The sequence below is a fragment of the Marmota flaviventris genome, chromosome 10 (genome assembly GCF_047511675.1).
Source record: "Marmota flaviventris isolate mMarFla1 chromosome 10, mMarFla1.hap1, whole genome shotgun sequence".
Lineage (NCBI taxonomy): Eukaryota > Metazoa > Chordata > Mammalia > Rodentia > Sciuridae > Marmota > Marmota flaviventris.
In genome coordinates, this window is record NC_092507.1 from 16693317 (window position 1) to 16705824 (window position 12508).

The 12508-nt window shown below is 48.7% G+C and overlaps 1 protein-coding gene across 1 annotated transcript; it reads right to left on the reverse strand.

The window, feature by feature from the left end:
- Positions 1-8118: 8118 nt before the first annotated feature.
- On the reverse strand, positions 8119-10884 carry Tex46 (testis expressed 46). The gene is made up of 2 exons (XM_071618699.1): positions 10693-10884; positions 8119-8418 (listed from the first exon to the last, which is right to left on the reverse strand). Exons 1-2 carry the CDS (start codon positions 10882-10884, stop codon positions 8119-8121), a joined length of 492 nt encoding a protein of 163 aa, XP_071474800.1.
- Positions 10885-12508: the final 1624 nt, after the last annotated feature.

A 12508-nucleotide genomic window follows, 5' to 3' on the forward strand; every position in this document is an offset into this window, starting at 1 on the left:
ACCAGGGTAACCCAGAACTATACTGATTCTTTCAAAGGACAGCACCCCAGTGACCCAATCACTTTGTACTAGAGCCTGCTGTTAAAGTCTCCACCACTTGCAGGCCTGTATTCCCAGCTACTCCCAGGCTGAGGTAGGAGGACCACAAGTTGAAGGCCAGCCTGGGCAATTTAGTGAGATTCTGTCTCAGAATAGAAAATAAAAAAGGGCTGAGGGTACAGATAGCTCAGTAGTGGAGCACCCCCTGGGTTCAATCCCCACTACTACAAAAAAAAAAAAAAAAACACCATGTGCCAACATCGCCACCCTGGGAGTCAAGATTCTAGCACATGGACTCAGGGGTCAGGCACAGACCATCTCTGGCTTCTGTGTTGAGACGGGTGGGAGGCAGGGAGTCCAGTTAAGAAGCTGCCATGCATGTTCCGGTGAGAGCCAGTGACTGGGACCAGCAGCAGGTGTGAGCTTCGGAGGCTGACGTTCTTGAAGGTGCAGCTGGGGGGTCTGTGCTGCGTGGGAGTTGGGTGCGGAGCAGGAGGGTGGTGGGGAGGGGCTCCACGGTTGCTGTCCTGTACAGCTGGGAGCAGGGAGGGGGCTTTCCCTGCAAGCCAGGGACGTGGGGAGCAGGCGAGGGAGGACCCCGAGTTCAGGGCTGGCCACATGAACGGTGAAATGTCAGGGTGAAGCTGGGAAGCAGGCAGGCGGACACCTGCATCTGGAGCTGAAAGGTGGGCACCAGAAGGTGCGATCTAGACAGTGTCTGGCCTGTGGCATTAGAAGATACTCAAAGCTATCACCAAGGAGTGAGATGGAGAGAAGGAGGAAGCTAAGGACCGAGCCCAGAGGCCCCGGAGAGGTTAGTCCCTGGGAAAGTGGATTCCACTAGGTCAGGTGGCCCAAGCAGCCTTCACTGGGGTGATGCAGAGGCAGAGGGTCGGAGCTGACCGAGGCCTGGGGACCTCCAGCCTCCCCTTGTGCAGCGCTGGAAACAGGCAGGACATGGCTGGAAACGCCAGCGTGTGCCCTGGAAGGGAACCCCTCCTGCCACTCGACCTTTATAGGCAAGTATAAGGTCAGTGTCACCAGCAAAGCACCTGGTCTGAGCTCAGGGAGCCACCCGCAGTGCTGAGGGCACCTGGGACCCTGTGGGAGGTAGAGACCGGCTGGACTCACTTCTGCTTTAGGGATGGAGCCCCTGAAGACCCCCCTCCAGGTTCTAGAGCCCCTAGAACCTGGAAGGAGCCCCCAGGGTCTCCAAAAGGATGCAAATTGTCTGACACAGATCCACCCGCTGGCTGAGGTGTTCACCACATGTGAGCCCCCCTACAGGAGTGGCAACCCTCAGGGCTGACAACAGGGATCAGTGGTTGCTGGCAAACCTGGAGGAGACTTCAGAGAAACAGAGAGGCCTAGAGGCGCAGCGCAGAGGCACAGCCTGATCCCTCCGGCCCTGGAGACCAGGTCACGTCTGAGGAAGGAGCCAAGGCTCAGCCAGGGGTGCAGCCCTGAGCCTCTGAGCTTCTCCTGCAGTCGCTCCCTGGGCTTCCTGACTTGGCCCTGGGTGACATTGCCAGTGTGGCTACTCTGTCATCTGGCCAGCAAATAGTCCCCAGCTACAGGGCTATCCAGCACAATCTGAACTGGCGATTCATGGTGACCTCCCTGGCAGGGAGAACCCTGGCTGTCGCTGTGGTGATTTCCTCCAAGATGGCTGAGCCACTGTGGATCGTGGAGTCCACCTACCCGTGGGAGGACCATCTGCGGAAATGGTGAAACCCACACAGAGTAGACCAGGCGGGAGAGTCACAAAGCTATCAGGAAGTTGTGTATGCAGGTGGCCCTATGTCCAAGGAAGGAACTGTATCCAGGGCCCAAAACAAGTGGTTCTGACCCAGTGAAGGCTGCTTGGGCCACGTGACCTGGCGGAATTCACCTTCCCGGGGACTGACCTCTCCAGGGCCGAGGACAGGAACATGGTCACGCGGGCCCAAGACTCAGAAGTTTCTGCCACTGTGGCCACCTGGGAGTATGCCCTTGCCATGGTCAGAAAGGGAGACACCATGCGATCCCTTATAGCTGGGCATGGTGGGTGGGGTAGTGGGGGTGATGTATTCAGTACTATAGTCGCTCCGCGTCCCAGGCAGCTGCTAGAGGCTATTCAGCAATGCCCGTCCACACCTGGAAGAGGGTGGGAGGTTATTTGACCCTCCACCTGGTCTGCTTCGTTGAGACTGCTTGCATATGTTCCTGCTAGATCAGCTGGGGTCTGTCCTGCCCCCAGACCTGCCAGATAGTCTGTACTTGTTCTAGAGTGTTGGCCTCATAGGAACCTGCCAGTCTCCATTCTGACCTCAAAGCTAACCTCTGGGGAATCACAGAAGGTGGCCCCAGGGCAGAGGAGACCTATTGCACAAGCAACCACAGCCTCAGAGGAGATGGTGGGAATGGGACTTTAGGGTGAAGGCGGTGGGCTGGGTGGTGGCTCAGTGGCAGAGCGCTTGCCTAGCAAGCGTGAGGCACTGGGTTCGATCCTCAGCACCACATATAAAAATAAATAAATGAAATAAAGTTATAAAAAGAACTAATAAAGGGCTGGGGATGTGGCTCAAGCGGTAGCGCGCTTGCCTGGCATGCATGCAGCCCGGGTTCGATCCTCAGCACCACATACAAAGATGTTATGTCCGCCAAATATTAAAAAATAAATATTAAAATTTAAAAAAAAAGAACTAATAAAAAGGAAAAAAAAAGGTGAAGGCAGTGTCAGGGTTGACCACCCAGAGTGGATATCCATCAAGTAGTCTACCAAAAAGGACCCAAAGTCATGTCCACCCTGTTTTCCTTCAACCTGCTTCAACCAGCCAATGGTCAGATTCAGTATGGACTCAAAAAAGGAGGGGTGATTGGGTGCAGACTCTGGAGACCAGAGTCACACGGCTCTCCTGCTCCTGGGTGCTACAGGGAGTGACAGGGAGGGACTGACATGCCTGCTCCTTGAGTCATCCATTCCCAGGCTTGACCGGACCTGCCAGGTGCAGGTGACAAGGGTGGAGGAGCAGTTCCAGGTCAGCGGGGCCCCAGCTGTGAACAGCGGCCACTGTCAGATGGTGTCTCATCAGGAAGTCCCAGCCCAGGACAAAGAGGATCCTGGGAGCCTTTAGAGTCTGGGAGCTGTCCCCCTGGTGGAAGAGATCAGCCACCCAGATGCCGAAATCATGTCCTTGGCAGGCAGAATCCTCACAGCCACCACTGACTGTGGACTGCTCAGAGCCACAGGGTATGGGGCCTCAACTGCCTGGGGCCACCGAACAGTGCTGCTGGTAAGTAATATGACACCACGGGCCTCATTCATAACAGGCTAAGACAGGCCCCCAGGCCACCTCAGACCTCCATGGGGTTTTGCTATTGTGGCAGGCCCAGACCTGAGTCTAGGGCCCCAAAAGGATGTGACCGTCACAACATCTTGATTAACTTTATTACTATTAATATTCCAGATGCTCTCTGCAAGATCAGTGCCTTATTTTGCCTCACATGTCACATACAGATCAAGTTCATGGTCAAATTGTTCTGTTTCCGCCATGGGGGGGGGGGGGACATACATGGCTGTTCTCCTGATGGTCCCGTTCCACTCAGCAAGACCATTAGCAATGGCGGGTTGAAACTTGCACAAAATCGACTATTTACAAAGATCGAGTGGGCTATGGGGGACCCCCAAGGATGGTGCAGAACCCCTGAGCAAGAAACCTGTGGAGATGCCACCAGCCCAGGCCCAAAGGGGACCTGGAAGGAAAGAGTGATAGAGAGAGCTCCCTGGGGCACAGCTAGCCCACACCAGCTGCCGCGGGCCTTCAGGAGGGAGCTGGGGAGGCAAACACCCCAACCTGCTCCTTCCTCCTGCCTTCTTCCAGAGACCCCCATTGGCCAAAGCCAGCTGGAAGCCATGGGGCAAGGGGACCCAATGATGTCAACCATTCCCATACAGTGTTCCTGGAGAAAAGTCAGGAAAGGGCTAGAGAGGGGACCTGAGGCGCAAGTCAGGATCTCTGACACACAAGGGAGGGTGCCATTTTAAGTAGGAGGGGTCATCTGAGCCAAGACCTGGAGGGGTGCAGTGGCTCATCTGCTAGTCTGAATGTGTCTCCTAAAATCTGGTAGAAACTTGACCTTCCATGTGACAATATTGGGAGGCGTGGCCTTATGGGAGGTGTTTAGGTCAAGAGGACTCCTGTCTCATGATGGATTAATGCCATTATCAAAAGGCTTGACAGGGCTGGGATTGTGGCTCAGTGGTCTAGCACATGCGAGGCTCTGGGTTCGTTCGATCCTTAGCACCACATAAAAATAAATAAATAAAATAAAGGTAGTATTCTTTTCTTTTCTTTTTTTTTTAAAGGCTTGACCAAGGCAGTTTGTTTCTTCTTTCCTCTTTTTTCCCTTCCACCTTCTGTCTTGTGAGGACACAGCATTCCCTCCCTCTGGAGAGTGTGGAGGTCAAGGTACCATCTTGGAAGCAGAGAGCAGATCCTCACCAGGCACCAAATGTGCCACTACTTTGATCCTGGACTTCCTAGCCTCCAGAACTCTAAGTAATAAGTTTCTGTTCTTTATGAGTCATCTAGTCTCAGGCATTTTCTTATAGTAGCACAAACAGACTAAGACAGAATTTGGTAGTACAGGAGGACGTCACATACAAACCCTTCAAAAAGCAGAAGCAGCTTTGGAATGAGAGATGGATAGAGGCTGGGCCAAAGGAAGGCCCCACTGTAAAAGCCTGAGCTGCCGTGAATAGAGCATCGAGGGCAGTTCTGGAGAGGGTGCAGAAAAGGAGCCATGGGAAGGCCCTTTCTTCTCAGAGATGACTTACATGTTGTGACAGTCATGCTGATTCTGATTAGGTCCCAATCAGAAATGAGGAGCCGGGTATTGGAACCCAGAGGATAGGCCATCCTTGTTATAAAGTGGGAAAGAACTTGGCTGAATTGTGTCTGTGTCCTGGGACTTTAGGATGTTTGGCAAATGGTATCTTTAAACTGTAAAGGGCTCAGGATGTGTGGCAAAGTTTCTCTTAATCCCTTATGGCAAAATGGGAGACAAGAAAAATGATTTAAAGAAGAGGATGATTTATAATTAAAAAGGAAGCAGACCATAACTATTTGAAAATGTCTTAGCTTGGCAAAGTAAAGACAATGTGTATGAAGGAGAAAAAGCTGGGGCTGGGGTTACGGCTCAGAGGTAGAGCGCTCGCCTAGCATGCATGAGGCACGGGGCTCGATCCTCAGCACCACATAAAAATAAAATATATTATGTCTGCTTATAACTAAAAAGTAAATATTAAAAAAGGAGAAAAAGCCAAGAGTATAGCCAAGCAACTGTATGATAAGGAGACAGTGTAAATAGAAGGAAACCAGCTGCTTTATAAACTTTGTATTTTGTTATAGCTGCAAAAACAGACTCATACACCCTCTCATCCTAACAACAATTCTATAAGATCTGTGATCTTACTCTCCCAATTACATAGTCGAGGTGGCAGAGGGCAGTAAGAATAAATGATGTAAAGTTGTGTAGGCTCACACAACTGAGAGTTGGGACAGTTTTTTTCTTTTTAAGACAGGGTCTTACTGTTAGGTTGGCAGGCTTCCCTTCCCCCTCCCTTTTCATGGCAGCTGGGGGCGGGACCTAAATGGCCAATCAGAAGCTGAAATGGCACCGGGACCACCAACCACCATGGTTGCTACTGAAGCAATAGCCCTGTCATCTCACTTCAGCTCTGACCAACCCAGTGACAGACACCAACCCCTAAACTCGGGCTTGGCCAACCTGCTGTCAGTAGCTGCAATTTAGATGTCCTAGGCCCTCCCACCTCCAGCTTCCCTAATTAGCATTGTTCTTGGCCCCTCCCACCTGCGACTTCCCCGGCCCTCACCCTTTTGCTGATGGGTGAACCTCGCCCAGGAGCGCCCCCTGATAAACCTTCTTTTGGTGCCTCATTCCTGTTCCGTGGTTCTCATCTCATGCACCCCTTTCTGCTCTCTGCTTACCGTGCTGTCCAGGGTGGTTTTGAATTTGTGGACTCAAGCGATCCCCCTGCCTCGGCTTCCTGAGTTGCTGCACCATTCCCAATTGTAGAGGTGGGATTCAATCCCAGGCAGTTTAGCCCCAGAGATCTGGCCCTTAAAATATGATACAAGAGCATGGCAGAGAAAAGGCCAGAACACATAAACCTGAGATCCACATTCAGAGTTGTTATTTATTGAGCACTGACTGTATACTAACCACTGGGTTAGATGCTAGGAGGGGGGTGATTTTTAGTGGGACAGCAATGTGGCATTAGGCCACACTGAATCACAGTGCGATGGTGACTTCCTTCCCAATTCTCCTAATGGAGAAGCCTCAGCTTGGTGCTAGTCTGTCTCTCAAACTCTTGACACTTGGTTTTCTCACTTTCTAACCCCCAAATTCTAGGCTCTGGTTAGATCAAACATGGTTTTATTTTTAATGTCTTTATTTTTACAGTTGTGTGTTATTTAAGTGAATCACACTTTTTTTTTTATTCACAGAGAAATTGCCACTTATTTTTTCCCTTATGGATAAATTTATGGAAGAAAGAAATAGCTGATTTAAAGGGACAATACTAAGGCTGGAGACGTAGGTTGGAGATAGAGCAGTTACTTAACATGTACAAAGTCCTGCGTTGAATCCCAGGTAAGGAGAAAAAAGGCAGGGACAAGGTTGGGTTACACATTCAGGAGGTGCACAGCTATGGCAAAATCACAAAAATGGTACAGAAATAACCGATGTTTAGAATATTTAGACATACTTTCTTTGTTTTGTGGTCCTAGGAATTGAACCCAGGAGTGATTTACCACAGAGATAAACCCCCAGTTCTTTTTTTGATTTTTTTTTTTTTTTTGGTTGTTGATGGATACAATACCTTATTTTTTTATCTATATGTGGTGCTGAGAATCAAACCCAGTGCCTCACACGTGCCAGGCAAGTGCTCTACCACTGAGCCACAACCCCAGCCCCTCTTTTTATTTTTTCTTTTGCTTAGGGCCTCATTAAATCGCTGCTACTGGCCTTGAATTTGCAATCCTCTAGCCTCAGACTCCAGAGTTGCTGGGATTACAGATATACACCACCAAGAGCAGATTGGGGTGTGCAGAGGAGTAATGGAGGCGAAGAAGGGCTGGGTAGGGGTCAGGTCGGGGGGACGTGAACACCAGGGGAATCAGTGTGGGTTTCATTCTGTCGACCACAGCAGGAAGACCCGGGCATAGGCAGGGAGCACGGTCAGAGTCGTGCTTGGCAGGGCTCCTCTGGCTTGAGTGCAGGTGGGGGCTCAGGCAGCAGTGGGGAGACCCCGGGGGAACAGGACCTGGGTGGGGTAGAAGGGGCCTGACTAGGAGGACTCAGGAGCCCCAGAGGCCTTCAGGGTGCTCCATTAGCCACCCGGCAGGCTGGCTGCATAGAGGTTTACCCTCCAGAGATGGCCTTTCAGTCTGTCCTCCTCTTTCCCCCAGGTGCCTCTCCAGTGTGACTCACTGAGAACTTTCAGTGACCTCCTGGGCTCTACTGAGTGCTGGGGTTTGGATGTCATTTGTTCCCATGTTCTGGGGGCTTGGTCCCCTGTGCAATGGTATTGGGAGGTGGTGGAGCCCCCAAGGGAATTGGGACCCAAAGGGGGAAAGTCACTTTCTCAGTTCCTCTGGACTCCAAGTTTCCATGACCTGGGCCTCATGCGAGGCGAGTAGGTCACTGGGGGCACTGCTCTCGGAGGAATTAACGCCTCTCTCTGGGAGTGGATTAGATCTTGGGGTACTAGATCAGTTACCTCAAGAGAGATTTGTTATAAAGCAAATTCAGCTTTCTCAGTGCTCTCCTGTACTTACTTTCTCACCATGGGATCTGTCTTTTCTCTCACTTGCCATGTGAGGCCATCTGCCATGAGGCCCTAGGAAAAGCTGATATAAGCACTATACTCTTAGATCTCCAGAACCACGAGCTAAATAAACCTCTTTTCTTTATAAAGTACCCAGTCACCAGCATTTTTGTCATAGCAACAAAAAACAGACTAATACAGTGAGTCAAGGTAACATCAGCAGAAGCTAGCCCACCTCAGTCTCATTAGGTGGGGGAATTGGAAGTACAATCAGAGAGGATGGAAAACGTGGACTCATGCCTCCTCGTTTTGTCTTTCTTCGTGGGGAAATTTCGATGTCTGCTTGATCGCTTAGGGTGATTCAATTTATTCCATATGATGAACATCTGATTTTCCAAGACCTTCAGCTTTAGTTCACTGAACAAAAGCCGTTCAAGGATCTTGTCCTGGAGCGCAAAGCAGGCCTGCAGCCTCTCCACTTGTTTTGTGTTCAGGTTATTGTTGTTGGGGTGGGCTTCCGGAGTCTTTGAATTTATGGCCTCCTCCTAAGCTCCCCACCACCAGGAAAAGGGAAAAAAATGGTTATTCATGCTCATCCCTTCTTGCTCCATGCCCTCATCTTAACCAATTCTCTCACCTGCTTCAAAAGGAAGCAGTTTTGCCATCTTCTGTGAGTGACAGTGGGGACCCAGCAAGGGAAGTTCACTTTCTTGAGCCACATGGGCCCCAAACTCCCAAGACCTTTGGTTGCCTTTGGTTCATAGGAATGATCTGCCAATTGCAGAAGACATAAAGTCCTTAACCCAATACATCTGTCCCCAGAGTTTGTTTTTCCAGTGTGCTTCTCGGAGCATTTTGTCAGGGCTCATGGATCCTTCAACTGCCAAGTCTCAGTGCTCTCATAGAATGCTTCCCCCCCCCCCAAACTTCTTGGGTGAAATTCTTTTTTTTAAATTTGTTGTTGTTGTTGATGGACCTTTATTTTATTTATTTATATGAGGTGCTGAGAATCGAACCCAGTGCCTCACACATGCTAGGCAAGTGCTCTACCACTGAGCCTCAACCCCAGCCCCATTGGATGAAATTCTTTATTTTAGTTTGGTTTTATTTATTTTTATATTCACATGGTGCTGAAGGATCGAATCCAGGGCCTCACCCATTCTAGGCAAGCGCTCCACCACTGAGCCCCAGCCCCAGCCCCAGTCCCAGCCCTGCCAACATGCTCTGATCTCAATAACGCTCATTCAGTTTTGCTGTCCTCTTCCCCTCAGCTAATAATATCACCTGATCCTTATTTTTGGATTCAACTACAAACTACTGGTATTTAAAACCTTTTAATACAATTTCAGGTGTGCAAAAAAGTAATTATCATAACAAATATCTGTGTTCCCACACCAGTTTAAGAAGGACAATATCACAAATAGAATTAAAATCTCCTATGGGCCCCTTCTAGAATATTCTCCCCACCCCACCCTTAAATATCGTCTCCTCAGTTGTGATCCTGAGCGTGTTTTCTCTGCAGTACTTGGGATTGAACCTAAGAGTGTTCTACTGGTGAGCTACATCTGAGCCCTTTCCATTTTTTATTTTGACACATGGTCTCCTTAAATTGCTGAGGCTGGCCTTGAACTTGCAACTCTTGTGCCTTAGCTTCCCGAGTTGCTGGGTTTACCGGTGTGTGCCACCGGACCCATCTGTAATCCTGAATTTAGTATTTACTTTTTCCCATACATTTTTAAATCAGAGGCTATTTTGCCTCTCCCCAATGACATGTGACAATATCTGAAGATAATTTTGGTTGTCACAAACAGGGTGGGGGTGTGATGCTGGAGTCTTTTGGGTAGAATCCAGGGTACTGCTAAACTTTCTAATGCACAAGACAACTGGACAACAAATTATGCTACCGGGATGTCACCAGTGTCAAGGTCGGGACCTCCTCCCTTAGAATACTTTCATTACACATATACATCTATAGACAATGTAGGATATTGTTTTGATTTTGTTGTTGTTCTGGGAATTTAACCCAGGGGTGCTTTACCACTGAGCCACATCCTCAGCCCTTTTGTTTAATTTTGAGATAGGGTTTCACTAAGTTGCTGAAGCTGGTGTTGAACTTGTGATCTTCCTATCTTAGCCTCCAGAGTCACTGGGATTACCTGTATGCACCACCTTTTCTGATACTATATAAAAGATATCTGCTATAGTTTGGACCTGAAATGTGTCCCAAAGATTTGCATAGCAGAGTTAGTTCCCAGTTATTAGGAGATGGTGGAACCTTTAAAAGGTGGGTCCGAGAGAGGTTTTCAAGTCATGGGGGGATATCCTCTACCACACCCCCAAACAGAGGCCTAAAAGTGATGGGTTGCCTGATCATGGAGCCTGAGACAAAATAAACTCTTCTCTTTATAAATCGATCATTTCAGGTATATATTATACAGACACAATGGCATAGTCTACACTAGGTGCATTTCTTCTGTCTTTGTGACTGTTCTCTAGAGTTGTACCTATGTTGGCACTTGTATCTCTAGCCATTTGAAATCATTCCACTTAGAGTAGCCCATACCATGGTTGAAGCATGTGGACTTCAAACATGAAGTAGGAGCATATACAGGTCACTATTTTACAGTTAAGACCACTGAGGCCTTGTGAGGGACATGTTTTGTCCACCATCACTAAGAGGTATCTCCAGGGCAGGGACTCAGACCAGTTTTAAATTCCTCAGTCTTCCCCCATCATCCTTTCACTGTCCGGCCCTCCACTCCCCAATCCAGCAGAATATCCTATAACCCTCAGCTGATGCTAAATCCCATCTTGCTCACCTGACAGTTCTCTGAGGAGGTGGGCTTGAGTTCATACTTGACCAGCCAGTTGCTAAGCAATAGTAGAAGGAATAGGAACCCAAACAAAACTGGCTTATAGCTTATCAACCAAGCCACCAATGCTCCCAGGGTGCCCGAGGAAGCAAGTATGGCAAGGAAATTCCTAAAAACAAGCATCAGTTCCCCCAACATTGTGGCATGGAAGAACACGGGCCTTAGGACCCTGCCTCAGTCCCCTCCATGACAGGAGGCACAGCCACTCACTCCTGAGTCATAATTAGTCCCTTCCCCCCACCCAGCTGCTGCATAACAATGTTAACTACACCTATGTCTTAAGCACTCACTGTGTGCCAGACTCTTTGACAGGCAGTTTTCAAGCATGTCTCATGACTTCCTCACAACCGCCAGGTGATGCACACCTGGAATCCCAGTGGCTCAGGAGGCTGAGGCAGGAGGATGGTGAGTTCAGAGCCAGCTTCAGTAACTTGGTGAGCTCCTAAGCAACTCAGTGAGACTCTGTCTCTAAATAAAATATAAAAAAGGGGTGGAGATGTGTCTCAGTGGTTAAGTGTCCCTGGGTTCAATCCCCAAATCAAATCTCAAGCTTTATCAGATTGTTAAATGTGCAAACCAGTCAGGTCGACCCACAGGGTTTAAGACAAGTTTCAACAGCCTGCCACCTCAAGTTCCATGTCTCACAGGTAACCAGTTCTCAATCTTCCAGTTGTTTCCCTGGCATTTACCTTTATATTCCTAAACATTATGCTTATACTGTTATTTCTTGATTTCTCGACTACCATTTATTCTGGGATGGACCTTGTGGATTTAGCTCTCACTTGGCGCCTCCTCTGACCCTGCCCTCAGCCCCTCTCTTCTCTCTCCCCCCTCCAATCTTTTTTCTCCATGCTCTCAGTATAATTCTATCACTTTAGTAAAACAATATTCATTGTCTATGTTCATTATGCCACATCAATATGTTGTGCTGTGATTACATTTTCTTTTTTGCATAGCTTTCTTTTTCTTCCTGGATTAGTTGTCTCTTTTTTCCCCCCTTCCTGTTTACTTAGTTGTTTGTTTTTAATTTAACTTCATTAAGTACAGTTTACAGTAAACAAATACACCTATTTTGCGTGCCTAGTTCATTGAGTTTTGCTGAAAACTCACTCCATTCAAGCCTAAGTCATTTCCATTCCTGGCTTTGATAATCCCCTCCTGGTCTTTGGCTGTCAACCCCTACTCTTATTTCAGGTGACCACTGACTGGATTTTATTCCTAGAGATGAGTTTTTTTTTTTTTTTAAACCAGTTTTTTTTTTTTAAATTTTATGTAAATGGCATAGTTTTGTTTGAAAACTAGTCTTTGAAGAGATAGGTGACTTAAAAAGGCAGATTTATAGCCGGGTATGGTGCGGCATGCCGAAATCCCACTTACTTGGGAGGCTGAGAGGCAGGAGGATCAGAAGTTCGAGGCTAACGTGGGTAATCAATGAGACCCTGTCTCCACAAAAATAAATAAATAAATATTTAAAACAAAGGGGGGGGATGAGGATGCTCCGTGGAAGCGTGCCCTTGGGTTCAATCCCCAGGACCTTGGGCAGACAAACAAGCTTCTATCTGTGTAACAACTGGAAAGAAGCTCGAAGAACACAAGAACTGTTCCGTTGGATCAGCAAGGGATTCCTTGAATAATTAAATGAAAACTCCGCCACCACCCCCGGACTCAGCGTCGTCGGGAAGACCCGACTGGGGCGTAGAGCAGGAGGTGGCAGGGCGCGCGGGCGGGGGACGTGGAGTGCGGGCGAGAGCGCGGCAGGAGT